This window comes from Lolium perenne, chromosome 6 (assembly GCF_019359855.2).
Source record: "Lolium perenne isolate Kyuss_39 chromosome 6, Kyuss_2.0, whole genome shotgun sequence".
In the NCBI taxonomy this organism is placed as follows: domain Eukaryota; kingdom Viridiplantae; phylum Streptophyta; class Magnoliopsida; order Poales; family Poaceae; genus Lolium; species Lolium perenne.
The window spans coordinates 27,111,671-27,134,547 of NC_067249.2; the positions used below are offsets into that span (position 1 = coordinate 27,111,671).

At 45.8% G+C, this 22,877-nt stretch overlaps 1 protein-coding gene across 1 annotated transcript; it reads right to left on the reverse strand.

Annotated features, from left to right (window-relative positions):
- Nucleotides 1–1,117, reverse strand: LOC127308515 (uncharacterized). Its single transcript, XM_051339354.1, has one exon. It carries the CDS (start codon nt 969–971, stop codon nt 186–188), a length of 786 nt encoding a protein of 261 aa, XP_051195314.1. The 5' UTR covers nt 972–1,117; the 3' UTR covers nt 1–185.
- Between the last annotated feature and the right edge of the window lie 21,760 nt (nt 1,118–22,877).

A 22,877-nucleotide genomic window follows, 5' to 3' on the forward strand; every position in this document is an offset into this window, starting at 1 on the left:
TCAAACCAATCGCGCGATTTTATATTTACACGGAGAAGGAGGAGGATGAAGAACCGGTAGCTTGACCGGACCCGGCCTGCCGGCCGTAAAAATGGAAGGAATTAACTAACGAAGGAACCGGTAATCCGTCTGTCACCACCGCGCGCGCGCGGCAGAGGAAAGAAAATGCGTGCGGATCTCGCTAGCTAGTACGGGTGGTGCTTTGGGCGGAGGCCGTGCGCGGCGGCGAAGAAGCCGACGATGGCGGGCCGGTAGGGCAGGTACGACTTCTTGGTGGTGGTGGTGGTCTTGTCGCCTGTAGCGGAGGTGGCGGCGGGCTTGCTGTAGAAGAGCCTGTGCGCGGTGGCCATGTCCATCTCCGTCACGGGGGCGGCGCCCTTCTTCTTGCTCTGCTTTGTCTTTGGCTGCGAGGAAGAAGAAGGTTTCTTGGCCGCGGGCGCCGCGGAGGCGGGTGGCGTGGTTGTTGTTGTCTTGGCGGTGGAGGGCTGGATGAAGAGGAACTTCTCCTTGCCGTCGCTGTTTGACCTGCGCCCGGCGCCGGAGCCGATGAGGTCGCGGATGCGGAAGCGCGGCACGGACTGGCCGCCCGTGGAGGCGCTCTTGGGGAAGGCGGCCGGCTCGCGGGCCGGCGACCCCGGCGCGGACCGCGGCGTCCAGGCGCAGTAGGTGTCGGGCGAGGGAGGCGCCGTGGCGGAGGAGGCGGAGGCGGAGGCGAAGACGGGGTAGGCCGGGATGATTCGGCCGTGCGCGAAGAGGTCGTCGGCGAGGGCGTCCGCGGAGTGTTGGCCCTCGGTGGCGAGCGGCCTCGCGAAGGCGAACTCGAAGCTGTCGTCGCTGGCTACTGACGTGGCGTCGTCATCTTCGTCGTGGTCTTGCTCCTCCCTGTATTCCTCGTGCTGCTCTGTCTCCGGAACGTCGGCGTGGTCGTCGGCGTGGTCGCCGAAGCTGAGGATGGTGGCGAGGCGCGCCATTAGTGTGGCTAGCTAGCTTACTGGTGGCTGGAGCTGTAGAGTAAGTGGTGGTGGCGGGGAGAGGGAGAGGGAGGAGGAACGGGAGGCGGAGGCGAGGCGAGACGGAGAGATGTGGTGAGGAAACCGTGTGTATGTGTGTGAGTGTGACTGTGCGCGGCGCGCGCGTTTAAAAAGGGAAGGGTGAGGCGATGACGCGTGACGCGTTGAGGTTGTGGGCGTGAGGAGCAAGGGAAAGCAAACGATTTGGGGCGCAAGCTATAGCCGTGCGTGCATTCGAGGTTGCTTGGAAGCGAAGCCGCTGCTGGCTGGCCAACGCACGGACGCGGCACGAGGGATAAATTTGCTGGCCGAGACAGCGACGCGGTCTCCGTTTTGTTTCATCTTCCTTCTAGGCGGTCCCTGGTCCTTGTTCTTCCTGGCCTGCTTGCTTGCTTGCTTGCCCAGTCCGGTACCGATGGCTGGGGACTCTGCTACGTGGTTCACCACCAACGGTTTTCCCTACGATTGTTCTTCCCTTTGTTGTTCCCTCTCGCGGTCTCGCCTCGTTTATTAGACAGAGAACGTTTCCCCGTATGGTGCATCTACAAGTAGGGGGTCGCAAGCGACTGATGTGTTGGAGCGAGGGTCATGTAAGGTCCGTGCAAAAAAAAAAAACTTACACTACATAATAACAAGAATAAAAAAAATATGAGATTGACAAGTGCACATACTATCTCATTTTGAGTTTGTATTCAGCAAAATCGGAAAAACTAATTTCCCTCGCGAGACGCGTTCTCGGGCTACGCTGTCTACTATTTCGTCTACGCATGCAAGACTTACATCTCAATTCCATTCGGTTTGTCTAGGCAAGAGTTGCATCTCCATACCATTGCATACTTGAGTAGAGATCTTCTAATTTTGTGGTTAGCAATACAACCATTCAGTTTGCTTTATCAATGGATTCTAAAATATTGGCGAAAAATTCTATTGCTAAGTAAAACGTAACCGGGTCCATAGACAACAGATTTATAATAATTTGTAATGAACTCTTTTACTTGTTGGTAGCCTTTTGCAACATAATGTGTGGTTTTGTTCATTGATTCATCACCATTTCCTAAAGAAATTACCAGATCACCATGTACATGGTGTTAAAATACAATGGATATTCATATAGAGGAAATCTATAGTTGTAAGCATGGTTTTGGTAAAAATAATTCGTGGAATGTATTATGCTAGTTTTAGTCTTAAATATTAGTATGGACACTTAGAAAACTTGTTTACCCAAATCCATAAATCTCTCACTCAAATATATAACAGATAAAATCAGCAATTCAAGAGTAATCTATGCACTTGCATGTATTAATTTACGCATTTACATATATTTCATACCTTTAGATTGGGTGGTAGACGATGCTAGTAAGAGTATTAGTATAGTGAATATCCTAATAGAGGTTTATTCGACCGCATGTCTTAATAGCTTATGCATAACTAGATATGTAATTTCTTAGGATAATTTCGTATACATAGGGCCGCTTCTGGCTAGCGATGCACGTACGTGGCACGAGGGAGGGATAAATTTGCTGGCTGGTCGAGACAACGATGCGGTCTCTGTTTTGTTTCATCTTCTAGGCGGTCTCTTGTCCTTGTTCTTTTTGGGCTGCTTGCTTGCTTGCCCAGTCCCGTACCGATGGCTGCAGACTCTGCTACGTGCTCCATCATCAAAGGTTTTCGCTACGATTCTTCTTCCCTTCCTTGTTCCCTCTCGCCTCGTTTCCGCATAGAACATTTCCCTATATCATGCGTCTAGACGGGGATGCAAGCGACTGATGTTGGAGCGAGGGCCATGTGGGGTCCGTGCAAAAAATCTTACACTATATAATAACTAGAAACAAAAAAATATGACATTGACAAGTGCACATATCTCATTTTGAGTTGTATTCAGCAAAACCGGACAAACTGATTCACTCGCGTGAACGCATCCTTGGGTTACCATGTCTAATATTTCGCCTGCCCATGCAAGACTTACATCTCAAAACCATTGTGTCCTTGGGTTGAGATTCACCGGTTTTGCGGTTTATAATCTTCATATGCATGTTGCATGTGCACTTTTTACATTTCATTTCGTAATATTGTACTCGCAACTTCTAAAAAAGTGTCGTATTTACCGTGAGAAACTTACGGATAAAACACACTTTTATTTTTTTTTATACATACATTTCTCGATTATAAACACAGAGAGATGTGGAGTATTTCAATATTCTTGACCTTCTACCTCACTAGACAAAATAGTAAGTTATATCAGTATAAAGAGCTGCAAAACCCTCCGGTGACCATTTTCTTTACCTTCTATAAATGATGTTTCACTAGCAAAGAGCTACAAACTAAGAATATGCTGCCGTAGTTGTTTGTGCTGTTACAACATTCGAATCCAATGATTGTGGCCACGTTAATGCTAACTTTCCCAATAACTTAAACAACAACTTTAGATTGGGTAAAGCGGTGTCTACGGCAGTCACGGTCATAACAACTATCTATGTGCTGCTATTGAGGCAAATTCTATTGCTAAGTTGACTCAAACTGTGGCCTGGTCCATAGACCATGAATTTAAAATAATTTATAATGAAGTCTTTTACTTGTTCACAACTTTTGGTCACATAATGTGTGATTTTCTCTAGAAAAAAAATCAGATCACCGTTTACATGTTGTTAAAATATAATGGATCTTCCTACGGATGAAATCTATGGTTGTAAGCACATTTTACTAAACCAAAACCATAATTCATGGAATGGATTGTGCTGGTTTTAGTCTTAAATATTAGTTCACACACTTAGAAAACTTGTTTACCCGAATCAATAAATCGCTCGTATAACAGATAACATTAGCCATTCGAGAGTAATCTATGCACTTGGATGTATTAATTTACGCAGTTACATGTATTTCATACCTTTAGATAGAGTGGTAGACGATTCTAGTAAAATGTAGTATAATAAATATCCAGATATCATAATCGTTATTCTGAATCGGATCGAAACACCTATGATAGGATCGTATAATGTAAGATCTTAGCTTTCAGGATCATAAAATCTCCGATTCTACTTTGTAGAGTCGTATAATTGTTCCACTCGATTTGGGTCGTAAAATCATCAAATTGTATAGTAGAATCATAATTCTGACAACTATAATTTTATCGACTCGATAACTTAGGTATAACTAAATAGATGATGTTTTTTGTGGAGAATGCCCTATACATTGGGCGTGTTTGGCAACTCCCTAACATCACTAAAATTCTAAGCGGAGAATAACCGAACTTCCTAACTCCGTGGAGCTAGATCCAAGAAGCTAGATTAAATTGATGTGCAAAACGTGGATCACCTCTTTTGGAAATTCCCGAAATAGGCAAAACATGGAGCAGTGGAAAATTATAGAGGTATGCCAGTGTCAAGTCAGAAAAACATTTTGCCCTGTCTCCAAATCGGGCCGCCTTCTCATCCCCGCACATGCCATGCGCCTCCAAATATAGTAAACCATGCAACTCCCGTGATCTAGCTGCTGCCACCAGATAATCCCGAAGTGTAGGGGATCAATGTAGCACATCTCAGTGTGGAAGTATTGGATATTAAATCGTAGGAGCACGAAGTGCAAGTGCTCAGGCGGCTCGGCGCCTCAAGCTCCTCATCGACCAGTTCGCGTAGGTAGGTGTATCAACTTCACAAAAAGCACACTAATCCCTCCCTGGTCGATGAGATGTGACCTGAGAGTGGCTGCCGTGTCGAAGTTTTTTCCCAACATATCTCGGGGTACCCCTGAACTGCGAGAAGTTGAAGATTAGTTACTTTGTCCCCCTTATTGCCAAGATTGAGAAGAATCTCCCGTTTTCGTACTCACTTCTCCTCTTGGTGGGCGGTTGCATTGTGCTCCTAAATGGCGTCGTGCTTGCGCTCCAGGCAGTGGCGGAGCTGGAAATAGAAAAAGAGTGTAGGCAAGCAAATTCATTTGATTGCGACCAAAATTTACCATTGTAAAATTATATTTCTACAGAGACAACATAAATAGCTAATAGGGTAATTAAGGGGAAAAAAGCAGAGATTACTGCATCGTGGATAGAAATACCATCATTGACATTGAGATATCTTCGCATTTGACAGACAAGTTACTGGATCATCTCCGGTGATTCCTCTTTTTTGTTGACAAAATCACTCCATCATGGCAATTGGTAGAAGTAATTTTTAATTATAATCAGAAGAACATCAAACATGAATTCACCGGTTGTATTGCTACAAATGTACATCCCATGTATAGGGCAGACCAGTTAATGCAGGACATACCAAATCATGCAAATTGACTAGCGCTGCCCGGCAGAGCGATGTCGTGTCGAGGATTATTACTAGGCTGCTCGCCTCGCTGTAGGCCAATGAAAACTAGGGGTGGGGCAATCATCCTAGGTGGAGTGATTTGGTGTTGTTCAAAGAAATGCTTCAAATTCACGGGGAAGGTGGGGATGGAGTCGAGGAGCAGAGAAGCAAGAACCATCGCTGGACTTTGATGTCTGTGTTTTCTTGTTTCGTCGTCTAGAATGTAATAGAGTAGCCCATGAATTTGCTCGGTATGGCTCTAGCTTGCGGACCCAGAGTGGATTGAGCATGTTCTTGCATCCCACTCAAAAGCGGGGGCGTTGCAGAGGCGGACTCTGTTCGGAGCTGGTAGCCAGCGATTTAACTGTGGCTGTGGTTTAATAAATACTTCATTCGATCTTTTTAAATTAATTTAAATTTAATATAAAAATATACTAAATCCGAGTTAATTAAAAGAGAACGAAGGGAGTATACGATTACTACTTCAAGAAAAAACCGTCGCTGGAGCTCATTTCCACCGGCTAGAATTCTGAAATAAGGCGGAAATACTGATCGGCTGTAGCCGTCGAAATCTGCTATTGGTCGATGTGGCCCGGGATTCCTATACACCGACCAGGTCGGTGCCAACCAGGCACCGCACACCCCTGGTCGGGTATGGGCCTGGCCCATATTTCGCGTTTTTATTTTTCCGTTTCTCCTTTTTTCCTTTTTGGTTTGTTTTTCTGTTTTTCTTTTTCTTTTCTGGTTCTTTTTTTGTTCAAATTCGAAAAAGTACAAATTTGAAAAACTTTAAACATCGAAAATATTTAATTGTGAAAATTGTTCAAATTTATTTTTTGTTCGTATTCAATTTACGTTTGTATTAAAAAATGTTCAAATTAAATTTTTGTTCATATTAAAAAATGTTCAAATTAAATTTTTGTTCATATTAAAAAATGTTCAAATAAATTTTCGTTCGTATTTAAAAATCTTCAAATTAAGTTTCTGTTCGTATCCAAAAATGTTCAAATTTTGAAATAAAAAATTAAAATTGAAATTTTGGAAAAAATGTTCTAAATTTGAACATATTTAGAACAAAAGAACGAATTTTCGAAAAAAAATATTTTTTTAAACAAAATTGTAAAACTTCGCATTACAAATATTTTTAGCTTTTAAAAAACGTAAAAAGAAAAGACAGAAAAAGAAAAGGAAAAACCGAAAAAATAAAGAAAAAGTGAACGGAAATACTGGGCCGGCCCAAACCATCCGTCTGGGGGGTGTGCGGCGCCTGGTCCGTGCCGACCAGGTTGGCATACAGCACCCCCGATGCGGGGATGCTGTACACCGACCTGGTCGGCGTGTACGGGGCACCGCACACCCCACCGACCAGGTCGGTTCGTTGGGCCGCGGCCCATTAAGAGTAAGTAAGTTTTTTCTTTTTTTGCTGTTTCTTTTCTGTTAATAATTTTCTTTTTTAATATCTAACTTAAAAAAATATTTCGGAGAACAAATTTCAAAATCTGTTCAGATTCAAAATTTTCGAAATTTTAAAAATATTCAGATTTTGATTTAATTTTTTTCGAAATTTGAACATTTTCGGATATGGATATAATTTAAATTTGAACATTTTTTAAAATTTGTAAATTTATTTTTCCAAAAATTAACATTCTTAGTTATGAACATTTTTCAAATTTGAACATTTTTTTCAAATTTGAACGCTTTATATATTTGAACGGATTTTAAATTTGAACGTTTTTATAATTTGAACATTTTTTGTATTTGAATATTTTTCAAATTTGAATGGATTTCACGCTTTTATAATTTGAACATATTTTATATTTGAACGGTTTTCAAATTTGAACATTTTAAAATTTGAACATTTTTTAATTTTGAACTATTTTCAAATTTGATTTTTTTCTGAATTAAAACTATTTTCGAATTTGAACAAAAATACAAATAATCAAAAAGGAAACAAAAAAAAAAGAAACAAAAAAGAAACAGAATATAAAAAAGGAAAAGAAAAGAAAAAAAAGAAAAAAGAAAAAAAGAAACAGAAAACAGAAAAAAGAGGCGAACTGGGCCGACCAGGCCGGCCCATACCGCGCCCGGGGGTGTGCGGCGCACGGTAGCAGCCGACCTGGTCGGTGTATAGGATTTGCCCCCCGATGCGGCCTGCAGCTCTTGAAGTTGAACGAACTGAAAAATGGGCCAAAGCAACGTGCTGCGATGGGCTTGCCTGGTGCTACCGCGGCTATCAAGAAGCGGTAACACCGGGCCTAGCTTCGCCCCTGGCTCCAGGCGTACGCTATGGGCTCGCTGACGCTTGTACACGGGCTACACTCTATCGCTGGCTCTATGTGGGCCTGCTACGCATGGAAATCGATCGGAGGTCCCGTGGCGGCTCTAAAGCGGAAGCATGCCGGCCCGTACTAGTCCAGCCTAGCGCAGCGGCGATTTACACAAAAATAACCCAAAACTGAAAAAAAAAGCACAGACTGACCCTCCGGCGAAACTATTTCACGGATTTAACCCTTTTGTGTGGCGCCCCCCTCACGGGCGCCACACATGCCCATGTGGCGCCCCTGGCCCTGGCGCCACACACCCATCCGACGTGGCCCGTCGACGCTGAGCTGGTGACCCCGATCCGACGTGGCAGCACGAGTGGCGCCGCTCTCGCCGGCGCCACACTTTGAAAGTGTGGCGCCCGTGGCAAGGGCGCCACACATCCACTTAAGTTTGGCCGCGCGCGCCCAGCCCAGCCCGACCCTTCTTCTTTCTTTCTTTCTCTGTTCTTCTCCTCCCTCTCCCCCCAGCCCGGTTCTCTCTCTCCTCCCTCTCCCCCCCACCAAATCCACCACCAAATCGTCGGATCTGTCCGTGGAGATCGTTCCCCATCCATTTGTCAAGGTAATCTCCTTCAAATCTTCTCCATTCATCCACTAATTTCATAGATCGGGCTATATTTGGACATGAACCCTAGATATGTTTTTTTTTCTTTTGTGCACTCTATATTGTATTGTTTGTGTTGGAGATGGTAGCCTCATGTATGCATGTGTTTGAACCATAGATTTGTAGAAATCTACATATGAAATTTCACATGTATGTGTATGAACTCTATGTATGTATGTGTATGTATGTGTATGAATCCACATGTATGCCTAGTATTTGTGATGGAGTAACTCATATTTGTTAGTGGAATGGATCGTAATATGGTACAAAAATGTAAACATGTAGGATGGCCGGTCCCGGTGGCCGGGGAAGGGGCCGCCGCGGTCCTGGGCGCCCCCCGGGCCGGGGAAGGGGCCGCCGCGGTGGAGCAGCAAGGGCCCCACGGTCACCGTCACCTGCATCCTCCTCGTCTTCGCATGAGGAACGCTGCTTCGAGTTCCTCCTCCGCATCGACAACGACCAACTCGGCATCAAGCGGCTACCGGACAAGTTCGCCGAGTTCGTCGACAGCCACGAGCCGGCGCACTTGCAGCTACGGGAGGCTAGCTGCAACTTCTGCCGCTGGTCCGTGGAGGTCCTGTTCGACGGGCAGGGCAAGATGTACCTGCACACAGGGTGGGACAAGTTCGCCCGTGACCTCCACCTCGAGCCCGGCTGCCAGCTCACCTTCCTGTACGAGGGGGACGACGAGATGATCGTCAAGGTGTTCGACGACACCGCCTGCCGTGTGCACTACCCCCACACCGGCGAATCCGGCTCCGACACCGATAGTCAGATCGTCGAGTGTTGTCAACTCTATCTTCGTTGCTTCGTGTTGTTTGAATGCTATCTTAAATTGTATGAAACTATGTGCTACGATGTTAGGTATGATGATGTTATGTCCATGATGTGTGTACAAAATGGCTGTTGATATGATGTGTGTATGACATAGCTTTTCACATGATGGCAGTTTAGTTGGAATATGGTAGGATTTTTCATGGTTTTAACACATGTCAATGTGTGGCGCCCTTCCCACTGGCGCCACATTGCACTGTGTGGCGCCCGTGCCACGGGCGCCACACATGCATGTCTAACTGCCCAAAACATACTGTAAGACAAATCGTCTGGGACTTAGCCATTTTGGCGAGGCTCTTTGTGTGGCGCCGATGCCATATCTTCAATTCCAAGAATGTATCAAACGTTAGCCCTTTAGAGATCATAGCCGTCCTACCATCCACATCTCTCTTGGATAGTGGCCTAGCTCCAAGAAGTAAACTTTTGCCACCATCAACCACGGCTCCATCCGCAAGACTAACATCACGGAACAATGGTACCCGGATATCCCGTCCGGTTACCTTCTTGAAGATCTCGGCTCTTTCGGCTTCCTTAGCCGTGAAGCCATCCTCGTCAACCTCCTCTTCGGGTCCATCATCATCCGAGTCCGACGCATAGCATCGGGAATAAGGAATGGAGTGGTCCATCTCCTCTTGCGTCCAATATTTATCCAAATCACCGATATTGTTGCAATTCATCTCGAAACCATCATCACCATCGTCATGCTCATCATACTCATTATCCAATGGAGGTTGTTGGGCATTGGGAGATTGGACAATGGGAGATTGGGTGGCCTCTTCTTGGCTCATGGGTGGAGGAGTCCTCTCTCGAACGGGGGAGGAGGGCCGGTTAAGGTCAAGCTCGATACGAGCCTCAACCGTCTTGGTTGCAAACAACTCCAAAGCCTTATCTTGTGACCCGGCCACCGTCTCCTTGTAAATGGACCAACGTTGCTCCGAGTTGATACGCATTATCTTCCAACGGGTGTGCATTCCAAACCCCACATTATGCCTTCCCTCTAGCTCAACACCATCATTTGGCTCATTCCGATTCAACTCAACCCTAACTTGTGCTACCACCTCCGCAAAGCTAGGGCTAACGTCAAACACCAAGTCAACCTCTTCCGGGTCCGGCTCTATGTTTCCCTTCAAGAAAGCATCCTTCTCCACATGATGAACATGAACAATTCTTTCCATCCCCCTAGCATAATGGGAACACATACACACATGTGTTCATTAGTTACCATAATCAACATAATCTACCCATACAAACTAGCACACTACCATTTCTTCTACTTCAACAACCCTAACATCCAACCAAATCCATCTCCACCCTCAAATCAATCAAATCCACATCTAGGGTTTCACATATAGATTGGAGCAAATACACAAAATCAATGGATGAAAAGAGGGGAAACGGAGGAGATTACCTCAAGCAACGAGTTGGGAACGATCTCCACGGACAGATCTGACGATTTGGTGGTTGATTTGGTGGGGGGGGAGAGAGGGGGAGAGAGAAAACCGGGCGCCTTTGAGGAAAGAAGAAGAACAGAGGGAGGAGAAAGAAGAAGGGTCGGGCTGGGGGCGCGCGCGCGGCCCAAACTTAAGTGAATGTGTGGCGCCCTTGCCAGGGGCGCCACACTTTCAAAGTGTGGCGCCGGCGAGAGCGGCGCCACTCGTGCTGCCACGTCGGATCAGGGTCACCAGCTCAGCGTCGACGGGCCACGTCGGATGGGTGTGTGGCGCCAGGGCCAGGGGCGCCACATGGGCATGTGTGGCGCCCGTGAGGGGGGCGCCGCACAAAAGGGTTAGATCTGTGAAATAGTTTCGCCGGGGGGTCAGTCTGTGCTTTTCTTTCAGTTTTGGGTTATTTTTGTGTAAATCGCCTAGCGCAGCTCATGGAGTTGTACTTGTAAGGGACTAAGAGCATCTCCAACTCCGTGACCCCACACCAAAAACAGAGAGAATGAAGGTCTACTAGTCCTTCCATAACGTGTTGAACTTCCCGTCCCTATCTCTTTCTACAGTAACCGAGAGAGGCGATCCACAGTTCCTGGTTCTCGCCGGCGAGTCCGCCGCTCCCCTTCACCTCCGGTCGCCGTTCCGGCACCGTGAGGTGGGGGAGCTCCGGTCCTCGTCGTGTATAGTTAGGGGTTGCTTCTAGGTGTGTGTGTGTGTCCTCCCGGCGTGATCGAGACGGTGGCGATGGCGTCGGTGTGGTGGTGTTCGTCTTCCCCCTCTTTTCCCCCTTCCGGCGCTTGTGTCGGAGAGGTGGTGGAGGTTGTTTGGTGCCTGTGCTTGACCGGCGAGGCGGTGGCGGCGGTCAAGCTAGGGCCTTTTGTCCCGAGTCCTCTTCCCTGCTCTGCTGGTGCTTGCTCCGGCGCTGGTGGTGGGGTCTCCGGGGTCCGCTTCATGAGCGGGTGACCTGCTGCGGTGGTTCTGCTGCGGTCGGCGAGCCCGGATGGGGGTGGTGCGGCTGCTGAGGATGGGGAGTGGTTGGCGGTGGTGGGATCTGGCATGTATGTGCCAGATCTAGAGCGGGTGGTGCTCGACGCGTGTCGCTAGCCGCTGCTCCTTTGCGTTGAAGATCCAGCTCTCCGGGGCTGGTGGTCACTACGGCTCTTCAACGCCTTCTGGCTGGGGGTGCCTCCGGCTCCTTGGATGGTCGTCGACGGCGGTTGCTTCGCGGGTGTCCGTGCTGGTGGAGGATCGCCTCGATGGCATGTGGATGATGAAGATGAAGATCCTCAGCAGTTCCTCTGCCTGTATCCGCTTCTGTTCTGCTTGTATTTGTATCCTTGCTACTGTTGGGTGAATACAAGTATTTCCGTTAAAAAAAACTCCGTGACCCAAACGGATGGCGTTGGGCCGTCCGTTTTGGACCGTTTAGGTGGTCACGCGGACACATGAATAGACGACCTGGCCGTCGGTTCGTTTGGATTGCACACTGGACCCAACGTGCGGACGCACCCCATAAGTGAAATACAACAAAAAAAGGAAAAACGAAAATAATTAAACATAAACCATATTTCATTAAACATATGCCCTATTTTGGGTAAATTTATACATATGCCCTATTTTGGGAAAATTTAAACTACAAAAGAAAGCCACGGGCCTCCTTGTGAGGATAAGATCAATGATCAGGCCTACGTACAATCAAGGACAAGACATAAACAGGAAAACATGCATCCCCTGCCATGGAAAAGACAAGAGTATGGCTACAGTGTATGCGCCACTGTAGCAGACAACATCATGACGCAGCCGCAGTATGATTAGACCCCAGTAGTCATATCGTCGGCATTGCTTGTGGGGCCATGTCCGTGTGGCAACCTATTTCAGTGGCATGGGGGTGATGCATGTACAATGCATACATGAACTTTGTAGTTCTATTAGTAGTTATTACCAATGATATTCATGATTTCGGTTATTTTCTAAACAATCCCCTTTATTTTGGTTCTAACCCTGTCTTACAAAAACAACCTTCAGTTAGTATTTTTGACTTTTTAGGAGCGGTGGGACTCCAAAAATGGCAAGGTTAGAGAGCACGCTTCAAAAATTTCGAGACAGACAAAATGAGCTGATGTGGTCCAGGAGGACCTCAACGAGCTGGGAAAGAGGGCATGTGGCGTGGCCCAATACCTTGGTCGCGCCACCACCTCTCGTTGGTAACTCAAGTGTCCGATGTTGTCGATTCCACCGTCATCCTCTTCGTCTTGACCTAAAACCTTCTATAAGAAGGGTCCTTGACGCGATCTCATAACATACGGAGACAGATATCGAAAATAAGAAATAGAGAGAAAAAGGCTGCCGCCGGATAGAGTTCAGACAGTGGATCTGCTACTGAATTGCCCCGGTAGACTCCACCCCACTCCAGCGTGGTCATCATAAACATCTTCATCAAAACCTCGAGCAACATCCTCGATCTACCTCTTGTAATCCCTTGGCAAACATGATGTTTGATGCAATTTATTCTTTTCCCATGATCTATTGTGTCTCTATGTCTAAGTTCATGTAGTGACTTGTTTTTGAAAATTGTAAAATAGTTTGTTGATGGTTGAATATAAGTATATACTATCTTCTTTGATGATGTACTTATATATGAGTTATGTTGGGGAATGCATAAGGTTGTCACTGTTGCATGTTGTTAGGAGGAGGGATAGCCGGAGATTGATATAAACCATGTCCCAAGTCATAAATATACATTTTTCGAAATGGGGGAAATATTGCCCCAGCTTCTACATCCAAAGGATGCACACGGCTTTTTTATTAGATTATTCACGAAACCTTACAAGAAAAAATACAAAAGATCAAACTCGAAGCAACCTTACTATACCTACAGTGGGATGAAGAGGGTGACAATACACCAATGATGACCCACAAGTATAGGGGGTGTGTCGTAGTACTTTCGATAAATAAGAGTGTCGAACCCAACGAGGAGCAGAAGGTGTTGACAAGCAGTTTCGAGAAGGATTCACTGTAAATGCTCACAGACAAGTATTCAGGGGGTTTTGATATAGCACATAAATAAAGTACAAGTAAATAAAATGCGAGAGTAATAGTTGCAGCGAGTGACCCAATCCTTTTTAGCACAAAGGACAAGCCGGTTTGTTTACTTATAATGACCAAACGTTCTTGAGGACACACGGGAATTTAGTCTAGTGCTTTCGCTTCATATAGCTGATTAATCTTTATTGTCTTGATAAGTGTTGTGTGGGTGAACCTATGCTAATGCACCGCCCTTCCTAGGACTAATACATACTTGTGATTATACCCCTTGCAAGCATCCGCAAATAAAAGAAAGTAATTAAGTTAAATCTAACCACAGCCTTAAACTCTGAGATCCTGCTATCTCTCCTGCATCGATATACCAACGGGGGTTCAGGTTGTTGTCACTCCGGCAACCCCACAATTAGCAAACGAATACAAGATGTATTCCCCTAGGCCCATAAAGGTGAAGTATCATGTAGTCGACGTTCACATGACACCACTAGAAGAATAACACCACAACTTAAATATCAAACCATTGAATATTAATCAACACAGTTCACTACTAACATTTAGACTTCACCCATGTCCTCAAGAACTAAACGAACTACTCACGAGACATCATATGGAACATGATCAGAGGTGATATGATGATGAATAACAATCTGAACATAAACCTTGGTTCAATAGTTTCACTCAATAGCATCAATAACAAGGAGTAATCAATACCGGGAGAGTTTCCCCTATCAAACAATCAAGATTCAACCCTAAATGTTACTGCGGTGATGAGGTGTGATGTCTACGGGTGCTTCTATTCTTGTAGACAGTGTTGGGCCTCCAAGAGCAGAGGTTTGTAGAACAGCAGCAAGTTTCCCTTAAGTGGATCACCCAAGGTTTATCGAACTCAGGGAGGAAGAGGTCAAAGATATTCCTCTCAAGCAACCCTGCAATCACGATACAAGAAGTCTCTTCTGTCCCCAACACACCTAATACACTTGTCAGATGTACAGGTGCACTAGTTCGGCGAAGAGATTGTGAAATACAAGTGGTATGAATGAATATGAGCAGTAGTAACGGCGCCAGAAAAGTGCTTGCTGGCGTGCAATTGATGGTAGTAATATTGCAGGAAGTAAAGTTGCAGTAAAACAGTAAACAAGCGATGATTGCAGTATTTGGAAACAAGGCCTAGGGATCATACTTTCACTAGTGGACACTCTCAACATTGATCACATAATAAATAAGTTCTCTTCCTTTGTGCTACATATACTCTTGTTTGATAATGAACACCATTCATTGTGTAGGGCTACAAGAGCTCCCTCAAGCCGGAGTTAACAAGCTCCACAACATTCGGCATTCATATTTAAGTAACCTTTAGAGCATAATAGATCTTTGCAATTTAAACCGAGTACTAACATAGCATACACACTGTCACCTTTACACTATGAAGGGGGAATAAATCACATCAATACTATCATAGTAATAATTAACTCCATAACCTACAAGAGATTATGATCATAACCTACGCCAAGTACTACACGATGCACACACTGTCACCATTACACCGTGAAGGAGGAATAGACTACTTTAATAACATCACAAGAGTAGCACATAGATGACTAGTGATACAAAACTCATATGAATCTCAATCATGTAAGGCAGCTCATGAGATCATTGTATTGAAGTACTTAGGAGAGAGATTAACCACATAGCTACCGGTACAGCCCTTAGCCTCGAGGGAGAACTACTCCCTCCTCATGGGAGACAGCAGCGTTGATGAAGATGGCGGTGCTGTCGATGGAGAAGCCTTCCGGGGGCACTTCCCCGTCCCGGCGGTGTGCCGGAACAGAGATTCCTGTCCCCCAGATCTTGGCTTCGCGATGGCGGCGGCTCTGGAAGGTTTCTCGTACCGTGGCTTTTCCGTATCGAAGATTTAGGTCAGGGACCTTTAAATAGGCGAAGAGGCGGAGTCGGAAGGCTGACGAGGCAGCCACACAATAGGGGGGCGCGGCCCCCCTCTTGGCTGCGCCGGCCACCTATGTGGTGGGCCTGTGGCTCTCCTCTGGCCCCTCTCGGGTGTTCTGGAAGCTTCGTGGAATTCTAAGATGCTGGGCGTTGATTTCGTCCGATTCCGAGAATATTTCCTTACTAGGATTTCTGAAACCAAAAACAGCAGAAAACATCAACTGGCCCTTCGGCATCTCGTCAATAGGTTAGTTCCGGAAAACGCATCAAAACGATATAAAGTATGAACAAAACATGTAGGTATTGTCATAAAACAAGCATGGAACATAAGAAATTATAGATACGTTTGAGACGTATCAAGGTGCAGCGGTGGAGATGGCGATGACGATGGTGGAGATGATGGTGATGATGATCCCAATGAAGTCCAGCTCGATGGTGGTGACGATGGCGTCGATTTCCCCCTCCGGGAGGGAATTTCCCCGGCGGATTTCAGCCTGCCAGAGAGCTCTTTTCTCTCTGGTGTTTTCCGCCCCGCAGAGGCGGCTGTGTCTCTTCGCGATTATTTTTGGAGCTTAGGTTTTCGGGGAGAAGAAGTACGCGAAAGAGAGGCGGCCGAAGGGGGCTGTGGGCCCCCTCCCCACAAGGCGGCGCGGCCAGGGCAGGGCCCGCGCTGGCCTATGGGGGGGCCCATGGCGGCCCTCCTCGGCTCCTCCTTTTGGCTGGCTCATTCTTCTGGAAGAATAAGATATTCGGTGTAATTTCCGTCAATTGTTGATCTCCAGAAATATTGCATTCTAACGGTGCTTTTTCCAGCAGAATCCTGACTCCGGTGAATGATCCTCCAATAATCATGAAACATGCAAAATAGATGAAATAACATAAGTATCATCAATAAATATGAAATATATCAATGAATAACAGTAAATTATGATATAAAATAGTGATGCAAAATGGACGTATCAACTCCCCCCAAGCTTAGACTTCGCTTGTCCCCAAGCGAAACTAAACTCAGTAAACAAGACCACATGTTTATGGAGTGAAGAGTCAATAAATAAAATACGGACAAGAAGCATCATATTAGTTCACACAAGACATTCTAGTGAACAACTTCCTCATTTAATTCAACTTGAAACAAGTAGAAGGAAATCACAAATAAAGGTACATAGTAAATCATAATTGGTGATGGCAAACTTTGTTCTTGGTCAAAGAACAGTTAACAGATTGTACTTATCTATTGAGCAGCGCTCTTATATTAAAGCTTATAGCAAAACTTGCATACTCAATCATAATAATCCCCTCATAATCATCGATAACCTTCAAAGCTATATTCATTCAGATAAAACTTGTACTGAACAAGGAAGAATAAAAGGCATGATTAAATAAATCGCAATATAGATGGTTGGATCACAACAACTCAATTGCTTGCTTAAGATGGAGGGAAATAGGTTTACTGACTCAACATGAAAGTAAAAGAAAGGCCCTTCGCAGAGGGAAGCAGGGATTAAATCATGTGCTAGAGCTTTTCAAGTTTTGAAATCATATAGAGAGCATAAAAGTAAAGTTTTGAGAGGTGTTTGTTGTTGTCAACGAATGGTAGTGGGCACTCTAACCCCCTTGCCAAACAGACTTCCAAAGAGCGGCTCCCATGAAGGGCGTTATCTCTACCAGCAAGGTAGATCATCCCTCTTCTCTTTTGTTTACACATGTACTTTAGTTTATTTAAGGATGACACTCCTCCCAACCTTTGCTTTCTCAAGCCATGGCTAACCGAATCCTCGGGTGCCTTCCAACATTTCACATACCATGGAGGAGTGTCTATTGCAAAATTAAGATGCTTACTGATGAATCAGAGCAAAACATGTGATGAGGATTATTAATGAGAGTTAATTAATTGGGGCTGGGAACCCGTTGCCAGCTCTTTTTGCAAAATTGTAGGATAAGTGGATGAAGCCACTAGTCCATTAGTGAAAGCTGCCCAACAAGATTGAAAGATGAAACACCACATACTTCCTCATGAGCTATAAAACATTGACACAAATAAGAGATAATAACTTTTGAATTGTTTAAAGGTAGCACATGAATTATTTACTTGGAATGGCAGGGAAATACCACATAGTAGGTAGTTATGGTGGACACTGATGGCATAGGTTTAGTTTAAGAGTTTGGATGCACGAGAAGCATTCCCTCTCAGTACAGGTAATTGGCTAGCAAGGTTGATTAGCAAGCATAAGAGTTGATGGAAACAAACAAACACTACAAGAAAAGTTCTGATAGACAACGTCTCAAAATCGTCCGCTAAGGGGTATTTTTCGTCGCCTATGGGCCTAACCCGACGATATGGGTTCTGTTGTGGAAACTGCGTCAGGAAAAGTCCTACGACGATTTTTTCGGTCCGTCGCGCTTGGGCGCCCTTCCGCCACGGAAAATCGGACCGTTGCCCAAGTGTTTCCGGGAGCCCGTTGACTGCTGACGTCATGCAAACTGACACGTGCGTACGCCGTTAATCGCGATTAACGGCGTTAACCGCTGAAACCCCGTGGTAGATGGGAGGCCCACACGAGGCCTGCCACGTCTTAAGCGGGCCGGCCCATTAAGTTTGCGGGCCGGGCCAGCTGACTTAGTTTGACCGGTCAACTGTATATCTGGGCTGGTCGATTAGTTACGTGGGCCGGGCCTAACCTCTAAGGTTGACTGGTCAAAACATTAATGGGCCGGCCCACTAAGCATGTGGGCCGGGCCGAATGCACTCGTTTGACCGGTCAACAGGCAAAAGGGCCGGCCCAAAGACTTGTGGGACCCACTTTCCTGTTATCGGGCCGGCCCATTTAACTAGTGGGGTCCACCTTAAAGCAACTGGGCCGGCCCAAGAAGTTATTGGGCCGGCCCAATTAGCATGCGGGTCCCACTTTCCTGCTATCGGGCCGGCCCATTTAGTACGTGGGGTCCACATTAGATCAACTGGGCTGGCCCAACAAGCCAGTGGGCCGGGCCAAAAGCACAGGTGGGTCCCACTTTCCTGTTAAAGGGCCAGCCCATTTAGTATGTGGGGTCCACCATATATCAAGTGGGCCGGCCCAACAAGATAGTGGGCCGGGCCAAAACACAGGTGGGTCCCACTTTCCAGTTAAAGGGCTGGCCCATTTAGTATGTGGGGTCCACCATATAGCAAGTGGGCCGGCCCAACAAGATAGTGGGCCGGGCCAAAAACACAGGTGGGTCCCACTTTCCTGTTAAAGGGCCGGTCCATTTAGTATGTGGGGTCCACCATAAAGCAAGTGGGCCGGCCCAACACGCTAGTGGGCCGGGCCAAAAACACAGGTGGGTCCCACTTTCCTCTTAAAGGGCCGGCCCGTTTAGTATGTGGGGTCCACCATATAGCAAGTGGGCCGGCCCAACAAGATAGTGGGCCGGGCCAAAAGCACCGGTGGGTCCCACTTTCGTCTTAAAGGGCCGGCCCATTTAGTATGTGGGGTCCACCACAAAAGCAATTGGGCTGGCCCAACTAGTTAGTGGGCCGGCCCAGTAGTGGGTGGGGTCCACCTTAAAGCAAGTGGGCCGGCCCAATTAGAGTGTGGGGTCCACCGTAAATCAAGTGGGCTGGCCCAATAAGTAAGTGGGCCAACCCGTTTAGTTGCTGTTTATATGCCGGCGTAATAGGCGCTTTAGGATTTTGCGAGCCGGCACAGATGTGATTTCGCTTAATTGGGCCGTTTAAGGGATGGGAACGTGATTTAGATACTGAGAATATCTACGCAGCATTGATTTCTGTCGGATAGCCTCACTTACCACAAGCACCAAAGAAAAAATGCGCGAAAGAACTATAAAAACTAACTAAATATTACATCAGCTGCAAGGCTTTGAAAAAATATTACAGAACCCAGAGAAATTGAATGGTAATTAAACCTAGCAATACAATGAAGCGATCCGGCAATCTTTTAAGTTATCCATGCAGCACCTATATCTGAAACAAAGACATTACAAGTTAAGACAAAGAACAATGGAAACGCAAAGACAACTTTGCAATATTGTTTGCCAAAGAATTTGGAACTCATCATTTCGTCGTTATAACAAGATCATTGTAATGCGCACAATAAGCAAACAAAGAGTGCATGCCGCATACCAACAGCCAATATAACAGAGCATGTTAGAATGAAACAGCAGACTTACTACTGTCGAGTCCCATGCAAACCAACATGTTCAGGGAGTACAAAATTGACATGAACAACATAGTAGCAGGCTATAAATTTTGTAACAACGACTGAGCAAGATGAAGTTATGATGGCTACATCTACAGAGCAGGGAATGTAAACCAAAAATAGAAGTTACGATGGCAAAGGCTAAAGAGGAGGGAATGTGAACCAACATGTGCCAAGTGCAATTACTTCAAATTGGCCGTGAACTAAATAATACTCCTGAACTTATAGTGAAGGGGATGCAAATCAAGATGTTTCGGGATATAAACTTGTAATGAGCAACACATAGAGGATAGTTAATGCTGGAGCTTAGGATGGACCAGATACAGAATATAGTGGGATCACCGTGAACTTGTATAAGAGGGAATGCAAACCAATATGTTCAGCATTCCATATGTGAGCGTCATGCCAAGTCAGAGAAACAAGTCAATGATGCAGCTTTTGAAGAACAAGATGGCACACAAAATTATTGTCTAGTAGTATGACAAGTTTATTTGTACTACAGGCTAGATAGCAGAGTGATAGCATGCCAAACTAAATACTTACAGTCATAGCTAGATAGCAGAGTGATAGCAGCTTTTGAAGAACAATATTGGCATGAACAAAATAGTAGCAGCCTATAATTTTTGTAACAACGACTGAGCAAGATAGAAGTTATGATGGCTACATCTACAGAGCAGGGAATGCAAACCAAAATCTTAAATCGCTTAAAGTTAGCAATGAACTAGAAAATAGCAAGGTGTTACGGTCATAGCTAGGAATGAACTAAAAGAGCTTCAGACAAACAAGCTTCTGAACCAAGAACATGGCGCTAAAACAAGGGACTTACATTAGGAGAAGCACTCTGTGGGAGTCACAGCAGATCTTCCTGGGGTTGATAGATCCGGTGATGAAGTACACTACATGTGCTACTTGGGGTTGGAGAGACGGCCATTACACTTCATGGTTACTCATCTCATCTGCAAAGACGTAACGGCGCGTCGTTAGCACAAACAGGTTCCCCCAAGATTGAACAAGAACTTGCAGGCAAGCAATAGAAAAGCGACAGTAGAAGAGTTTAGATCATGCACGGCGCCGGTGAAGCAGATCCGGTTCATGCACAGCGGTGTCGGTGAGCAAGATCCGATGCGGTGGACGACGGATCCGGCGAAGCGGCTCAGCTGAAGCGACTGCTGTAGACTGCTGGATGAGCATATGGTTTCGAGGTACGGTGGGGATGATCCGGTCCGGTTGATGACGACGTCGATGAAGCGGCTCCGGCAGGCAGCCGGATGACGAGGATCGCGAGGGCTCGGGTAGGCCAGGGAAGTCCGGCGGGGATGTTCCGGTGCGGTGGTCGTGGAGGTGGGAGAGAGGGACTTGGGAAGTTCCGGTGGGTGGTCTGAGGGAAATGAATTTTTTTTGGGAGGGTTTCCGGGCATGTGGCGCATCTCGGTGCGGAGCAACAGGTCGGTGCTATCAAGGTTGAGGCGTCGGTAGCGTCATCGGGCTCTCCTCTCTTGATAGATCTTCTACATGGCGCGGTGCACCACCCGCCGATAAGCAGTCACATGTGAGACCGAGGTGGAGACGTCCCCGGCATCCTCGAGGTGCAGCCGCCCTTCTACGAGCCAGCGTCGACTCAAGGTATGAATCCATGTGGTGCCTTAGATTTATTGTTCTTCTCTTATGATTATTTTGAGCCGAACATGTGTGCTCTTTCTCTGAATATATTGCTTGAAAACCTTACCAAGTTACTTAAATTCACTTCGTTCTTAATCTTGCGAGCTAATATTGTTATTTTTAATGAACGGTGGTGCGCGCAAGCAGAATTATTTGTGGGTGTGTTGAGCTGTTAGGCATAAGTCGAAATCCTCATCTAAACGAGGCCTCAGCTTAACACATAAAAAAGGTGTTCAATCTCACCCACAATACCCTCTTCTTTCCTCTCCCTTTATTGGAACTTGTTTTGCAGACAAGGAAAGTGGCACGTGTAATGTGAGTAAAACCCTCTTAGCCAAAATCATCTACGAGCAAGATTTTCTATATTGTAGATGCCCCAATTGACTCTCATCCCCAAAGTAGTTTTTTATGTCAGTATAGACTTCTTTACTGGATGTATACTATCGTACATGGCATGCATTTGCCTAATGAGCAGCATTGTATTGCTATTCTAGCCAACCTGATCGATATGTCAAGCTTCATGCACGAGATGCCATGTTTAATTTACTCCCTCGCTCATATCCATATTTCTTGATGTGAAATGAATGTGAATCGGAGGGAGTACTTTTCTTAGATAGTACTATGTCATTTCAAAAAAAAGTACTACTACATCACAAATGCATCAAAAGAGTACTACATCACAAGACCACCACGGTTGTACTAGTAGAGTTTAATGCTGAACTTCCAAAGGGATTAAGATTACACATATGAACTTTAAACATGACCAGGAGCATGAGGGCCAGCAACAGGGGCGTTGACGTGGAGCAAGCTAGGCAAGACGTAATTCTGGAGGAAGAGGCCATATGATGCGTGCTTGGCCTTGGTTGCAGGGCGGTGTTTCCCCCTATGTACTTAGGCCTACACCCATCGCATGTTGGATCAGGCTGTGGATGTCCTTCTAGAGAAATTTGCCACATAATGGGCAAAATAGCTCCCCGCGCATGCAGAAACGAATTTCACCACCCTTCAGCCGCTTGAGAACATAGCGGCTTTTCCGGTCCCTGCGCACCTTGTTGTTGTCCATGTCATCAGAATACTCCTATGAATTATTAAGTACTACATAATCAGGTTTTTTATGACAGATCGAATAAATACTCCACTAACATAATCAAACCTTAGAAACCCTAAAATTAAATATGTAGAACAACTAAATGGCAGAAGAAATCGTAATAAATCATGAGAAACCCTATGAACAACCATGAACATAAGCCACAACAATTGCAAGTCCACTAAGTATGAACACATAAATTGATTATATGACTACATGGCAGATTAGTCGAAATTAAACTAGAATCTGATCTTACGAATCGTAGAATCAATTACATCTACAAGAACAAGGTAGGATATCAAATCAATCAAGAACCAGGCTTGTGCAAACCATGTGAACAGCAATATGACACAAAGAGGGTTGGGACAGTTTCGGTAAAAGAGAAGTACCTCCTCGTCATCACCCTCAACATCCTCCTGGAACTGAACGTTTGGGCCGAAATTGTC

What these genes read in the sequence shown, in the direction of transcription:
- LOC127308515 (XM_051339354.1), bottom strand. Translation starts at nt 971, where the DNA reads ATGGCGCGCCTCGCCACCATCCTCAGCTTCGGCGACCACGCCGACGAC.